This window comes from Leucopleurus acutus, assembly GCF_964270905.1.
Source record: "Leucopleurus acutus genome assembly, chromosome: 9".
In the NCBI taxonomy this organism is placed as follows: Eukaryota; Metazoa; Chordata; class Mammalia; order Artiodactyla; family Delphinidae; genus Leucopleurus; species Leucopleurus acutus.
In genome coordinates, this window is record NC_139144.1 from 32,804,818 (window position 1) to 32,820,929 (window position 16,112).

At 37.2% G+C, this 16,112-nt stretch overlaps 1 protein-coding gene across 2 annotated transcripts in view; it reads left to right on the top strand.

The window, feature by feature from the left end:
* DMTF1 (cyclin D binding myb like transcription factor 1) overlaps window positions 1–16,112 on the top strand; it is a 44,275-nt gene that overhangs the window by 26,736 nt on the left and 1,427 nt on the right. For both annotated transcript variants that reach the window (XM_082847013.1, XM_082847014.1), the window contains 10 exons: window positions 980–1,137; window positions 2,291–2,323; window positions 3,218–3,327; window positions 5,400–5,628; window positions 6,851–7,002; window positions 8,525–8,734; window positions 11,501–11,586; window positions 14,282–14,437; window positions 14,985–15,362; window positions 15,941–16,088. In XM_082847013.1, coding sequence (XP_082703139.1) covers window positions 980–1,137; window positions 2,291–2,323; window positions 3,218–3,327; window positions 5,400–5,628; window positions 6,851–7,002; window positions 8,525–8,734; window positions 11,501–11,586; window positions 14,282–14,437; window positions 14,985–15,362; window positions 15,941–16,088 — 1,660 coding nt within the window. The remainder of the gene's footprint in view (window positions 1–979; window positions 1,138–2,290; window positions 2,324–3,217; window positions 3,328–5,399; window positions 5,629–6,850; window positions 7,003–8,524; window positions 8,735–11,500; window positions 11,587–14,281; window positions 14,438–14,984; window positions 15,363–15,940; window positions 16,089–16,112) is intronic.

Here is a 16,112-nt window from a genome sequence, read left to right on the forward strand (position 1 = left end):
ATTGCGGTGGCTTCTCTTGTTGCGGAGCACGGGCTCTAGGTGCGCAGGCTTCAGTAGTTGTGGCACGCGGGCTCAGTAGTTGTGGCTCACGGGCTCTAGAACGCAGGCTCAGTAGTTGTGGCACACAGGCTTAGTTGCTCTGCGGCATGTGGGATCTTCCCAGACCAGGGCTCAAACCCATGTCCTTGCTTTGGCAGGTGGACTCCCAACCACTGTGTCACCAGGGAAATCCCACCCCCTTTTTATCTTTAGGATAGTTTAAAATCAGAATTATGTTTCTCTTAATTGTTTGGTAGGATTTACCTGTAAAGTCATCTTGGCCTGGTGTTTTCATTGTGGGAAAATTATTAATAACTGATTAAATTTTCTTCATGGTCTGTGTTTATTAGATTTTCTTTCTCTTCCTGAGTCAGTTGGTAAGTTGACTTTTTCTAGGAAATCATACATTTATATAAGTTTTCAAATTTATTGCCATAAAATTTTCATAATGTTCAACTAATCTCTGTAGCATCTCTCCTTAGGTGCCATTTTTCATCTCTAGTATTGTTTTGTCCTTTTTTTCTTTTTTTAAGTTTTGCCATAAGTTTATCTTTTTGTTTTTATTTAGTCTCATGGATCTTTTCCAAGAACCAGTTTTTAGCATTGCTTATCCTTTCTACTCTTGATTTGATTATATTAATTTTGTTCTTATGATTTCTTCCTTTTCTACTTTCTTTAGATTTAATTTTTCATAATTTTAAAAAGGGGTTGGCAGGACTTTATTGAATTATATACAACTTATTTTTGGAATACTTAAGTATCATTGTATTATCTCTTGCAGTATTTTAAACTTTATATTTGACTTATTAATGAATTATCAATATGTTATTTTTCTAAATGCCATTGATGATTTTAACATAAAAATAACTTTTAAAAAGCATAGTATATCCATATGCATTTTATCAGAAATCCCTAAATCAAAGAAATGTAACCCATTTAGGCACGCGGAATAAAAGATGCTACAGAAATCATCTTTGAGATGTCAAAAGACGAAAGAAAAGATTTCTACAGGACTATAGCATGGGGTCTGAACCGGCCTTTGTTTGCAGTTTATAGAAGAGTGCTTCGCATGTATGATGACAGAAACCATGTGGGAAAGTATGAAAACTTGTAATGCTGCATGTTTTCATGTAATTTAGGGGAAATAGTTAAGGAACTTTTTTTTAATAAAATTATGATCAAAGCCTTAATTGGAGATAGTTATGAATTACTGTTGAGTGATGTTCATATTTTTATTCTCCAGGTCCATTTTGTAAATACGGTGAAACCTCATTACAATACGGCCTCTTTTAGAAATTAGAATCTAAATTACTTTATATAGGTTTAAGACTTAGCTGACTTAATACATCAAAGTCTGCTTTGTAGTAAAGTAACATTATAAAAAGTATAGTAGTGGTTAAAGATTTAGGAAGTGTAAAAAGAACTCTAAATTCATTGGTAACATTTTTCCTATTCATTTCTATAGTATAACATTTCCTAGGTCAGTGACTTCTTTTGTTTTTTTTTTTTTAAATAAAACCAGAGTAGAAAATAAATTTCTGGATATAATAAATTTCTGGATATATAAATTTCTGGATATAATTACCGATATTATATATTGGTAATATCTGTGGGAAGCCATCATATCTTCAATGAAATGATAATATGGTGGTGTTGACATATTTTAAATTTCTCTCTGGGAGTTTTAGGTGGTAGTAGTGTGGCTTTCTAGATACTGCTTTTAAAAAGAACATTGCATTGGCTATATTCAGTACTTACCCACTAAAAAGAAAGCCTTTACATGGAGCAAGAATATGTCAGTTGTCCGTGCATGGGTAGAGAAAATAAAGAGAACTTAAAACTCTTCAGTGACTTGTGAGAATTGACCATAGATTTTCTTTTTAGCTCCAGTTTACCATGTCATCCATAAGTCTTTCAGAATAGCTATGATATTAGAGTACCTGAACCTAACTTGAAATAGCGCAAGAGTTAGGCAGCATAGGGGAAAATATGTTTTAAATGCTGAATTTTCCTAGAGAAAATTGTTACAGTGCTCACTTTTATTATAGCTTAAAGTATTTGTTGGGGTTTTTTTTAAATAGAGGCATTAATTTTGATTTTTATTAATCTACTTTGAAATTGATTACTTTAAAAATGTTATCAATATGCTAAGTGACTTAACATTTGGCTCCCTAAGTGAAATTCTGATTTTTATTAATTTTTTAGCATTCTTTGTTTAATTGATCTTTTAAAAATTTCTTTAAATTTCTAGATACACACCTGAAGAAATTGAAAAGCTCAAGGAGTAAGTTTAACTTTCTTTTTTTCATTAATTCTGATAGTTGTGTTTTAATTTTTTTTAATATTTTGTGTTTTCTAAAGTTTTACTTTGAAAATGTCAAGAGATTTTTGGTAGACAAGTATAATTTAATCCTGCTGTTAAGCATAGTTGACCATGTAAAGAACTTATCAAATCTATATCTGCACAGAGTAGCCATGTCCATGAGTTGTCTTCTCTTGTTATTAGTAACTAAATGTAATGCGTCCTTAGACCACTAATAGGGGTTACAAAAGAGATTAGATCGCCATTCTTGGTGACCTGAGGACTAAGTCTGGGGAACTTACACACCAGGATCAAAACCAGGGTTGTGCTAATGGCTTACTTTAGAATGGCGAGTTGGCAAATGTTTCACTGACTATCTGGGCTGACTCTACCTTATACAGTCTTATTTTGCAGGAAACATAATTTTGGGACCATAAAGTATGGGTTAATGGATTATATGGATCATGAAAAAAAAACCCGAAGGCTGATCCTGTTTGTGATAATAAGGACTTGTGAAACTGTTTCAGGTGTCTGAGAAGAGCTTGTTAGGAGTGCTCAAAAGGGAAAAATCTGGGGATTGCCTGGGAAATTGTGTCAATAACCTGAGGGGAAATTTGGTCTTTTTTGAACACATATCCAAGTTACTTATTTCTTCTCTGACCCAGGAAAAAGGCAATTGCTGCCTGTTTTTTTTTCACCCACAGACAACTGTGGACCCCAAAAAAAGGCCACACTTTCAAACTTTGGCTCTCAAAGTATTGCTGCCCACAACTTCCAAACCAGTCAAATGGGAAGAAGAAGAATGAAGAATAAATGATGAAATTAGAAGGGAGAAAACAGTTGAACCAAATGCTGATTGGCAGACTCTTGTTTTAGGCTCCGGATAAAGCATGGCAATGACTGGGCAACAATAGGGGCGGCGCTAGGAAGGAGTGCCTCTTCTGTCAAAGATCGGTGCCGACTGATGAAGGACACTTGCAACACAGGTACTGTGAGTGCCACTGGTGTTTTTTGTCACCATTTGAGCTTCCTGCCCCTTCAGATACTGCTTTCTCTTCTGTTCTGAAAAGAGATTTGCCATTCATTGTAGTTGAGGTTTTATTTTCTAGTGTCCTTTTTCTTCAGATAGACCCAACTAATCCTTTATTTTTGTGCTCTGTGTAGTAAGGTGATATTTTTCACAGGGACACATCTCCTCAGTTTCAAAGGTTTTATTTAGGTCTAACATGTTTCCATTTTATAGCAATTCAGAACTGCTCCAGTTGGGGAAGTAACTATTTTTAAGTCTAATATGTACTTTTAAGGCATATATGTAGGAAGTAATTTTAATTTAAGACCATCTAACTATTGATCTTATGTTGGTAACAGCTTATCAACTCATATTTATGAAAAACTTTAGTTCTAGGCAGGTCCCAACTTAGGAAGAAGCTGTGTTCCAGAGGTTTGTATGTATTTTGCTTATTTCAAATTCAAAGTACATTTTTCCATAGAAAAAACTCGTGATTGGTGTTTCAGTCCCCAGGCCAGACCACAGATGCCCAGTCAATTCGTAATGTATACAGATGTACTAACTGATGATAGATACTGTTAAACCTAACCTTTATGACCAACAAGAGTATTTAGGCTCCGCCACCAACTCTCACTTACCTTTCTGAGCCTCAGTTTCCTCTATAAAATGAAGAAGTTAGAATAGATGATTTCACAGTTCCCTTTTCAGCTCTAATTTTTTCTGAAGGATCCATAATCTATGCTCAGTCTTTTAATTAGAAAAATAGTTCTCAAGCTAGGCTTGAGCTTCCAGGGAATATAATTTTCATCCTCACCCACTACCCTGCTGAAGTGGAGTCAGGAATGTTTCCTCCTTAACCACTCCACCAGCACTATTACCTATAAGGCACTGAAAACATAAATTCCACCAACTCTAATTCTGTAGTGAATGACAGCTTAATGAATGAAGCAGGAATGGGAGCTTTAGACTTACGATGGGACCCCGGAAGTTCATGTAAGACACTGAGAATAGAACCCCTTTTGTGAGCATAATGGAAAAACACTGTGCCATTCCCTGATTGCCAGCCTGAGGGAATGCTCTGCCTGTTAACTTGCCTTGTTGCTATGTATCGTTTTGGATCAGGAGTTTTCTCTTTGGACCACGCCATGAGATGGCAGTCTGAGTTTCCCCTTCCTTTTTTGCCATGCTAAAATAGGAGAGCAGGACTTTGTCTTGAATCCATGATACCCAGAACTGTGCCTAGCACGTAGATATTCAGTATATATTTGTTGAATGAATGCCTGAAAGGCAAGCACATAGCCTTTTTGAAATTTTCCAGAAGTTTTCAGCTACTAGTAACAAAATGGAAACAGTGGAAGACATTTTTAAGAGGTTTTCTTTTTTTTCCTGCTTTTCTGCTTAAGCTTTTCTAAAAAAAAGACTATAGGAACATGTGATATTACTAGTGGGTTCATGGGTTCAAAAAAACTGAAATAGAAATATATGTGATTACCAGTCTCAGACTTATATTTTATCACAGTAGCTTGGAGTTGGGAAAGGAGATGGTATAAACCTAGTTCTTATTTTTACCGAAATGGGTGGGAAGCCATAGGTGTTACTCTACTTGTCCCTCCTCTTTCATTCCTGTAAATAATGGTCTCTGTTGAGCTTATTACTTCACTTCTGCGGAGCAAGGAATCTTAGGTGGGACTAAGAAAAAAGTATGAATGTTTGTGTCCATCAAGCCATCAATGGAACACTTCCCAGTTAGGACTTAATATAACTTGAGAAAATATAATTTTTTCTAGCTATGTTTTGAGTAGTTTTTCTTTCCTTAAAGAGTCAGTCCGTGCTTTCTATTAGGATTCTATATTTTCTTTTGTAGTACTAAGAACTTTACTGGGTTAGTAACTGTCTTAGCAGGTATATGCAGGATTTCCGTGTTTCATTCAGAAGTAATTCTAATACTACTGCATACTTCCCATCAGTCTCTTGAAATACAGGGCTGAATCTGATTTGCAAAATAAGGAGAAGGTAGCAGTGGTAGTCTGGATGATTTCCTTCTTTCAGGGAAGTGGACAGAAGAAGAAGAAAAGAGACTTGCAGAGGTGGTTCATGAATTGACGAGCACTGAGCCAGGTGACATAGTCACACAGGGTGTGTCTTGGGCAGCTGTGGCAGAGCGGGTGGGTACTCGCTCAGAAAAGCAGTGTCGTTCTAAATGGCTCAACTACCTGAACTGGAAACAGAGTGGAGGTACTGAGTGGACCAAGGAAGATGAAATCAATCTCATCCTCAGGTTTGTGTCCTAAATCTTTTAATAACAAAAGCTGCTTAATTGCTGTGGCTATCTAGATTGGCTTTCCTCTTTTGGTTTCCATAGATGCCTAATGTCTGAAAAGCATCCTTTCCATAGAGAGCCACTGTTTAAAATCCTAAATATTTCATATTGAGCTCTTTTTTGTTTTGTTTTGTGTTTGTTCCTTTTTTAGTGGATTTAGTGCTCGTGTAAAGTACCAGATTGAAGGCGTGGAGACTGAAGTCCTCTCTATATCCACAGAACAGGTATGGCACAGGCAGCGGCAGTGCAGCTTTTCCACTGTCCCACCAATGTGCCTCAGTCCTAGCCAAGAGGGACCATGTTGAGGGTAAGAGGGCTATCAGTCTCCATGCCCTTCAATCTTTGGCTACTATGCTAAGATTGCCCAGTCTACAGTTACCCCACACCTTCAAACTGGACCAAATTAGACACTTCCATTTCATACATACCCAAAAATAGCTTTAAGATAATCCCAAGTTTATTTTTTACATTAGTTGGTTTAACCATTAAGACTCAGAAATTCAAAGGAGCAAAAATACCAGCAAAAAAATAGCTGAGACACTTAAGTAGTAGAAGTTGCTTTTGTGGCTACACCCTACTGAAAATCAAGATCGTGACAGTTAAAAGTAGAAAACAAATAGACATTAAAACCCCAAATTTAGTTGTACTATTTTGTATTGATTGTGGTTTTTTGGGTTGCTGCCTGAGTATTGTTTTGATCTTTTTATCACTTTGTTTTGAGTTTTGTTTTTAATATAGTTTTTTCCAGCTAGTCATCTTTATAAATAGTTCCTTTCTAAGTAATTTTGTTTATTTTACAAATGTAAAAGCTCAGATCTAGGAAATAACATTATAACACACTATAAAACATTGTAGAACACTATACAACTAAACCTGTCCTTATCTTATTCTAACCTTTAGCTATTCCCTTTCCTTCATGGTGCTTCATCTGGTTCTGACCATTTATGGTATGGCCCATTGGTGGTACCATTAACAAGGCTGCTACTGTGATGTTCCATAGCTCTTAGCTGTGGAAGCAGGTCTGCACTCCTGCAGTCCATCCTTTCCTATGTACCTGAACAGTAGCATCTCAGTGACACAACCTGCCATTCCCTTTATTGCCAGTGCCATCATCTGTAGTTAGAGGAGGGTTCTTATGGAGAAACAAACATCTAACAGATGCTTATTTTGTAACTTGTAGGATAGCAGAGCTTGATGTAGCTGATGAAAATGACATAAACTGGGATCTGTTAGCAGAGGGATGGAGCAGTGTCCGTTCACCACAATGGCTTCGAAGTAAATGGTGGACCATCAAAAGGCAAATTGCAAACCATAAGGATGTTTCATTCCCTGGTAATGTATTATTTGCTTCTTAAGTCCTTCCTTTGTCTTACCATATTTAGTCCTCAAGGAATTAGAGGTTAGAAGTTCTTTGCCTCAGCTGAAGAGATATGAATCATAGTAGGCTTTTACTTCAGCCTCTGCCCTATTTCTTTGGGTAACTGTCTTCCCCTGAGAAGAGTTGATATGGTTTTTAATTCTCAAAGCACCAAAGATAAACTATACACATCGGGCTTCCCTGGTGGCGCAGTGGTTGAGAGTCTGCCTGCCGATGCAGGAGACGCAGGTTCGTGCCCCGGTCCGGGAAGATCCCACATGCCGCAGAGCGGCTGGGCCCGTGAGCCATGGCCACTGAGCCTGAGTGTCTGGAGCCTGTGCTCCGCAACGGGAGAGGCCACAACAGTGAGAGGCCCGCGTACCACAAAAAAAAAAAACTATACACATCTACACACATTCTTATCCTTTCACATAAACTATGAAGAGGAAGTAAATTTTAAATGTGTATTTTCACTGTATACAAAGATGTAAGAACTTACATTTAAATCAACTTTTACGAATTGAATAATTTCAAATAACTGGGTTAGAGAAATTCTGTGGTGATTTATTTTGTAGAACAAAAGCTTGCAAATTTCTAATTTCATTTGTTATGTAGATCTTAGGTTTGCTTAAGTGAGATATAGCATACTTTCCACTTCACTGTCTGCTTTGTTCTTAGACACGGAACTAAATTGTAGTCTGTATGATTTAGGTAATCAGAGTCCCTCCCATTGGTCTAGTGCTCCAACTTCCATTTTTGCAAAGGAAAATTAAATGCTGAGGAATTTGGCTTGATGAAAATGTGATTTTTTTTCTTTAAATACCCAGTTATAAATTTATTTTACACTTTAAAAATTATAAATTCTGGTATAACCAGGAGAGTGAATGAATACTAATGTAACATGAACCCAGCCAGATTGCAGCATTACCTGAGAGGATTGATGTAGTTTATCATGATTAGTAGAGGAGTTGGCTTTCCTGTACAAGAACTCAAGGCGGTTGCATACTGTTTGGAAAAGCTCAGCTGCTACTCTGGAGTTGTAAGTTAGACTCACAGCCAACTGATTATGTTATTGCAGTGGCTAAAAAGTGCCCAGGGTTGGGGGAGGGAGAGTAGTAGCCTATTCATTGCTGAATGAAAATAAGTTAATTAGCATTACCAATATTCTCCCTAAATAATAAGAATTTTATCAAGAAGCCCTAGGACATAGAAAATGTCTTATTTCCATGTTCCTTACAATGGCTTTTAATTCATCTTTGATGGCAAAAACAGTATCACGTTATGAATTTTTTAAATCTCTTTTGACGGATGTTTCCAAAAATTTCCAGACAGGTTGTAGTTTTAAAATATTTTTATTGTTATTTTGGTAAGATCACATATCCAGTATACAATTATTTATTCCAAATACTTTCCCTCCTTACCCCCCACCTCCCTTGCTGCTTAGATGGTGGTCTGTCGGAGAATCAATGTTCTTTTTGTCTACCCATCTCCCTTCAGTCTTGATAAAAGGTCTTAAACAGTTACATGAGAATCAAAAAAACAACCCAACGCTTTTGGAGAATAAATCAGGATCTGGAGTTCCAAACAGTAATTCCAGTTCCAGCGTACAGCATGTTCAGATCAGAGTTGCCCGCTTGGAAGACAATACAGCCATCTCTCCAAGCTCCATGACAGCCCTGCAGATTCCAGTCCAGATCACCCATGTCTGTAAGTAACCTCCAGACTCCATGCTATTTGAACTATATGATTTCGTTAATGGCTCTGACACCTTTCAGTCTTCTAGAATGTTGACAGAAATTTATCCAAGTTGAGAAATTAAAGGAGATCTAAGGCATTTTTTGTTTATTAGCTTGATTAATATTTGCACAAAGGATGAATGTGTGACAGGAAAGAATGATAACCCACTGCCCAGCCATTATAAACCATTTTAAATCATCTTACTTTCTAGGTGTTATAAAGAATTAATGGTTAATAGAAAACTACCTAAAATACAGTCAACTAAGCAAAGAAAGAGAGTCCCTAGGATGGCACATCATTTGTAGTAATTCACCAGAAGACACACAAATGAAGAATGGATTTGAAGTCAAATGTAGAAGACATGGGTTTTGGTGAGGTTGAAAAACATTTTCTTCAGAGAGTAAAGAACCAGTGTCCTACGGGAACTGTTTTGTTTACCCCTCTCTTTTCCTTAGCCTGTGACATTTTTTTTGTGCTTAATGAGATGAGAACCCAGTGATGGTTATAGGGAAAGGAAATTTATTTCCTAAGATCTAAGCCAAGTTGATCTTTCTACCTTTCCATTAGAGAGGGACAGAAAAGGAATGAGGATAAAATTCTCAGAACCATATTATTTTTCACTTTTACCTCACTTTTTTGCCACTACATAATGTTATTTGCCTATGGAAAGGCCATTGCCAAGAGTTTATCAATCACTTGGTGTTATTCTCAATCAGGGGATTATTGGCATTTTAAGTGGGACAGTTCTTTCTTGGCAGGGATGTCCTCCTGCACACTGTGGGATGTTTAGGGTCCCCTGACCTCACCTACAAAATGCCAACCGTGCTTTCCAGTCAGTATGACAAATAAAAACACCCTACAGATTTTCATATATACTCTATGATCCCATTTGAGAATCACTGGGCCACTTATTGGCATTATTAACACTGTATTTCTGGGAATTCCATGGCGGTCCAGTGGTGAGGACTCCGTGCTCTCACTGCCCAGGGTGTGGGTTCAATCCCTGGTCAGGGAACTAAAATCCCACAAACTGCACAGCACAGCAAAAAACAAACAAAAAACAAACGGACCAAAAAAAACAAACAAAACCTATATTCTGATGTTTAAATTAATTATGCTTGTCTTATTCTTAAAGTTCTAATTTAAATTTGGTTATTTGCTTTAGCTTTCTACCAGTGCAGTAAAGCATGAAGAATTTATTTTCTTTAGCCCTGCTTGTTTTGTTTTGTAGTCTTGAGGATTGCAAAGCAACTGAAATTACTAGTCCACCATAAATGTGAGAGCTACTGTTGGCTAAAAATTTTTTGTGCATGGAGAATGTTACAGTTTTCCTTGGCTATTGGGTTGACAATACTTATTGGGAAAATAGCAAACGTTTTATAAATGGTACCTTAATATCGTTCACAGCATGGCTTTTTTTTTTTTTTAAGTACTAGAATAATTTTATTTCTTCCAGCAAAAAATGTGAGTATAGTAAGAGTTTTACAACACACCCATTATTCTTGTCATTTGGGCTAAAATCTCACGATTGTTTCTTCCTTTAGGTTAGAGGTCAGGGATTAGCAAACTTTAGGGCCAGAACAGTAAATATGAATATATTAGGCTTTGCAGGCCACATAGCTCTCTATGGAATTTTCTATTTTGTTTTTAAACAATCCTTTAAAAATGTAAAAAAACATTCTTAGCCTTGAGCCACATTTGTCTCCAGCCATAATTTGCTTACCTTTCATTTAGGTTATTTATCTGAAATCACTTCAAATTATTCTAGGTATGATCTTAAGAATACATCAAATAGTAAGAGAACTAACATGAATTCAGTGCATTTCTTTTAAACTGAGAAGCATTATAGTCAGAATATAATAAACTAACATTATACATTAAAAGTCAATTTCAAATCATTTTTCACATAGATTTACCTACAGGTGGGACTGAAAGCACCAAAAGAGATTACATTTCTTCTCATTAGCCCTAGTTCTGTATAACCTTGAGCAGACAATGATCAAGTCTGAGCCTCAGCTGACATATCTGTAAAGAGATTATACTGTCTGATCTCTGAAGTGCTATTTAGTTTCCCTAGTACAGTCATCTGAAACTATATATATTTCATGTTTCTGATCCTTAAAACAACTATATGAGGTAGACAGGGCAGATAAAGTCTCTGAACATTAGTTTGGGTTAAAGTAAGTTATTTGCCCGGGTTTACATTGCCAGAAGTGATGTCACTACAACTAAAGCCTAGTGTTACCAGGACACCTGTATATTCCAGACATCTATACTTCTTACCAGAAGGTCCAGGAAAACTTATTTTATCAAGTTCCTGTCTCTTTGCAGGTTAGCCTTAGTGTATTCCTCTTACTTCCTAACATTAGAAATATTTTATGATCTATAGCAGAGGTGAGCAAATATTGTCTCTGTCACAGCTACTCAACTGCCCTTGTAATGGAAAAGCAACTGCAGAAAATACATTAACGAACAGGAATGAGTGTGTTCCTATAACACTTGATTTATAAACACTGATAGTGGGCTGGATTTGGCTGTGGGTCATGGCTGGCTGACGCGTATATCTGTGCCATCCCAGACAAGTCCATTAGATTTCTTATCTCTTATAAGAAATTTAAATGACTTCGGGTTTCCAGGCAAATTATTCAATATGAGATTGCCCTCATAATTAATTGAGTACACTAAGAAAATTTAAATTTACGAAGTGTTTGTTTATTGTCCTTGTTCTTACCACAGCTTCAGCAGACTCCCCGGCTGCTACCGTTGACTCGGAAACAATAACACTAAACAGTGGAACACTACAGACCTTTGAGATTCTTCCAGTGAGTAACTACTTTAAAAAGCAGATATTGGCCATTTTATGCATAAGAAAGATCAGTTGGTATCAGTTTTAGAAATGTTATATAAGCAAATGAAATGTAAAAATTAACCTGATTGTCATTAAGTGTAACTATATCCATGGCTTTGAAAGCCAAGATGGTTAGAAGACAACATAAATCAGACTTCCACTTTTATAATTCGTCTTTTTTTTATCTATATATAAACCAATAATATGTTCTTTTATAGATGAAAATGACAGTGCTAACAAGTAGGGTACATGCTATGTATTTTTATTGAGTCATAAACAAATATATACTCAAAAAGTTCATATTGGTTATTTGAGAAAAAGTTTATGGAATGAATTATTTAACAACAGTCAGTAAACACTACTAGCCCATTGGGGGATACAGGATTTAAAAGTCCTAGTCATAAATGATATAGCCACTTAGGCAAAGAATCTTACAATCCCTAAAAAGGTTAAACATATAGTAATCATATGACCTACCAATTCTAATCCCAGGTATACCTAAGAGAAGTGAAAATATATGTCCACATAAAAACTTGTACATGAATGTTCATAATAACTAAAAGCAGAAACAACTCATATGTCCATCCGCTGATAAATGGGTAAATAAAATGTGCTGCAGCCATACAAATGATTATTTGGCAGTAAAAAAAATATGCTACCACGAGGATGAACCTTGAAAACATTATGCTAAGTGAAAGAAATTAGACACAAAATATATAGTGTACGACTCCCATTTATCTGAAACGTCAAAAATAGACAAATCTGTAGACAGAAAACAGATTAGGGGTTAACTATGCTAAGAGGTTTTGGGGAGAGATGGGGCATGACTGCTAATTTAAATGTAATTCCTTGGAGGGGTGGTGATGAAAATTGAAAAGAAAAATGCCCCAGTTCTTTCCCTTCTTTCTAAAATAGGTAAACCAAGAATTATTAGCTCATTTTTCATGAAGAATATATAAAGTATATTTTATTTAAATTATGTCAAGATTTATTTGCTGTGAAGAACATAAGGGGTATTACTGCAACAGTTTATTTATCCTATCCACAGCCAAATCTCATAGGAATGGCCCACCTAGCAAAAGGTTCTTTTGTTGTTGTTGTTGTATACGGGCCTCTCACTGTTGTGGCCTCTCCCGTTGCGGAGCACAGGCTCCAGACGCGCAGGCTCAGCGGCCATGGCTCACGGGCCCAGCCGCTCCGCGGCACACGGGATCCTCCCGGACCGGGGCACGAACCCGTGTCCCCTGCATTGGCAGGCAGACTCGCAACCACCGCGCCACCAGGGAAGCCCCAAAAGGTTCTCTTTTGGATCTCCCACTAGGCCACTTGCTTAACTTAAGCCTCGGTTTCCTAATCCATTGGTCTCCAAAATAGGGATGTGTAAGAAGACCATTTGCCATAGGTAGAAAACAACTTCGCTTTTCTGCCACCTCACCCTCCCTTTCCCCCTGGCCTAATAAACAATATATACACATATACTTAGGGTATGTGTTCAGGTTTTAACTTACAGGGTCACAATCAAATATTTAGAGACTCTTATTTATAAATAAAACATGATAATAGTGCCTCAGCTTCAAAAAATTATGAGCATTAAATGTATTTAAGCATATTAAATAAAATACATGTATATGATATACACGTACATGTAAAGTATTTATTATACTGCCTGATCGTATGTGATTAATAAATACAACCTTTAGGAAAACAGCTAGCTTTCACTTTTATAGAGAGGGAGGGGAAAAAGTGAGTTGAGTCCCCAGTGTGTGCCAGGCACCATCACAATCATTTCTAATCCTCAACAAACCTTTCTATGAGAAGTAGTTACTATATCTGCTTTAGCATTACAGAAACCTAGATTCAGTGAGTCAGTAGCCAGGAAAGCTGCTGTGGCCTAAGTCCACAAGACCACATCAGACTAAAGAACCCAGGCTATATGACTTTAACTTCCAGCTCTATTCTAAGTGCAAAAACTTTTCCTTCAGAGTGTTAGGATAAACCAAACTCAGATTATCACGTAGAAGCTTATGGTTGTGAAACGTGTGTTGTTGTTCAATAGTTCTGTTACACTTTCATAAAAGATCTCAAAAGATAAACGTACTGTCAGTGAAACAGCTTTTCATTTAGAAGTTTTTTCTTTCAACGAACACTAATTGCTATTTCTATACATTTTCTCTGAACATAAAAAAATTTCCTAAAATTATACTATGCAAAAAATCTATTCAAGTAAGTAAACGCTGCCATAGTGCCTTTTGGAAAATGTGAAGTTTTTTTAACTGGGAGACTGCTAGTTTTTATGTGCTACAGAGAAGGGATAAAGAGGGGAGACGAGGCATGCTGGATTACTGTGCTAGAAACAGTGGCTTATGAGACCATGTCTTGGACTGAAACAGATAGCTGAGACCAGACCATAGACATACAGGGAGCGAAGAGTAGGATCAGGCCTTTCCTCTGTTAAAGCTGCAGGCCGAGAAATGACTTACAACAGATAAATGGTCCAGAATGTTATACCCTTCATTTTATTATTTGCCCCTTCCTGATTGGTAAGTACATTTGTGGCTAGTAAATTAAAGTCCCCGTTTTGGATGTAAAGCTAGACTTAATGGGTACTAAGTGTACTTACTCAGTGGTTTGATGCACCTGTGTTGATCTTATTTTTCTTCTTCCTTCAGTCTTTCCATTTACAGCCCACTGGCACTCCAGGCACCTACCTACTTCAAACAAGCTCAAGCCAAGGTCTTCCGCTAACTCTTACTGCTAGTCCCACAGTAACCCTGGCGGCTGCTGCTCCCGCTTCTCCTGAACAGATCATCGTCCATGCTTTATCTGTATGTCACCTTACATAAATTCCTTGATTTTTCTAGTTTCTGTAGAAAAGACTCGCTAACTGATAAGTACCACCAGAGATGGACTCATGTGCCTTCAATTACAATATCTTGGGGGAGGGGGAAATAAATTTTGAGCTCCGTTCGAACACTTTAGTATCGATACCTGTTAGGGACCAGGATTAGTAGATACAAAATATAAGAGCCAATACTAATGTAGTCCATTTATTTAAACAATTCTTCCTACCACTGTTGTCCCAGGAGCAATGTTTTACACCTTCACTGGGGTACATCCCTTGTTCCCTGGGTCTCCTTACATGACATGGACTTCCGTTAGGGGAAAAGGGATATTACGAGAGCAGAGGCCCCACTGTGTAAAGAATAGGGGTTCTAGAAAAACAGTGATAAGAACACTGAAGTTCCAGAGGTGAGAGAGAGGCATGAAGGGGACAATAGGGTACCGCTTATAAATATCATTTGTTGTCTATAACTTTAGTCTGGTGGGTACTTTTTCATTTTGCCACTGATTGTTTTCTTTAACATTTTATAGCCAGAACATCTGTTGAACACAAGTGACAACGTCACAGTGCAGTGTCACACACCAAGAGTCATCATTCAGACAGTTGCCACAGAAGACATCACCTCTTCCATATCGCAAGCAGAACTGACAGTGGATAGTGATATTCACTCATCTGATTTTCCTGAGCCTCCAGATGCCCTAGAAGCAGACACTTTCCCAGATGAAATTCATCAGCCTAAGATTACTGTAGAGCCATCATTTAATGATGCTCATATATCCAGATTCAGTGACCAAAATAGCACAGAACTGATGAACAGTGTTATGGTCAGAACAGAAGAAGAAATCTCTGGCACCCACCTTAAACAAGAGGACGCACCCTCCCCTTTAACCCGGGCTTATGTTACTGAGGTAAGTTGCACTTAAGGAAATAGCCTTAAGCCTCAAACCTGCAGTTTGGGAAAAGCCTAGAAATCATTTATGGAAAGATGTCCTCAGTACCTCCTATTTTCTTTAGACACACAAAATAAAGCACAAACCCCTACCTGACCTGAAGTATCATTCAACCAGCAGTGTTGCTCTTACCACAGTTCCTCACTAAAACCTTTCCTTCTCCACCCCCTATAGACTGAGAAATGTTTGTTGGAACCCATGGAAGCATTTTCCTGAGGATGGTTTGTAACAGGTCTTTGTGGTTCAGTTTAGGAACCTCATCCCACAGTGTTACAGCTTTGTTTCTCCTATATTCAGGGTCTATAGCTGAATTGGTTCTTTAAAATTATTTTTTGCTAGTATGTAATACATTGGGGTATGAGGTTATTACTTTTGTCCATTTTAAGACCTTAACTTTGATTTCTTTTAATTTTAACTTTAAAGTGGGATAATATTTGAAAGTTAAGTCCCTTCAAGCCTAAATATGTTTGGAGAATTAAGGAAAACTAATAAGGAATATGAGACAGAATCTCATTTTTTTAATTATTATTACTTAGGATTTAGGGTCTCCTACCATAGAAGAACAAGTTGATCAAACAGCAATGGATGATGAAACGATACTTATCGTTCCTTCACCACATGGCTTTATCCAGACATCTGATGTTATAGATACTGAATCTGTCTTGCCTTTGACAACACTAACAGGTACTGTAACTCCTTCGAGTGCCT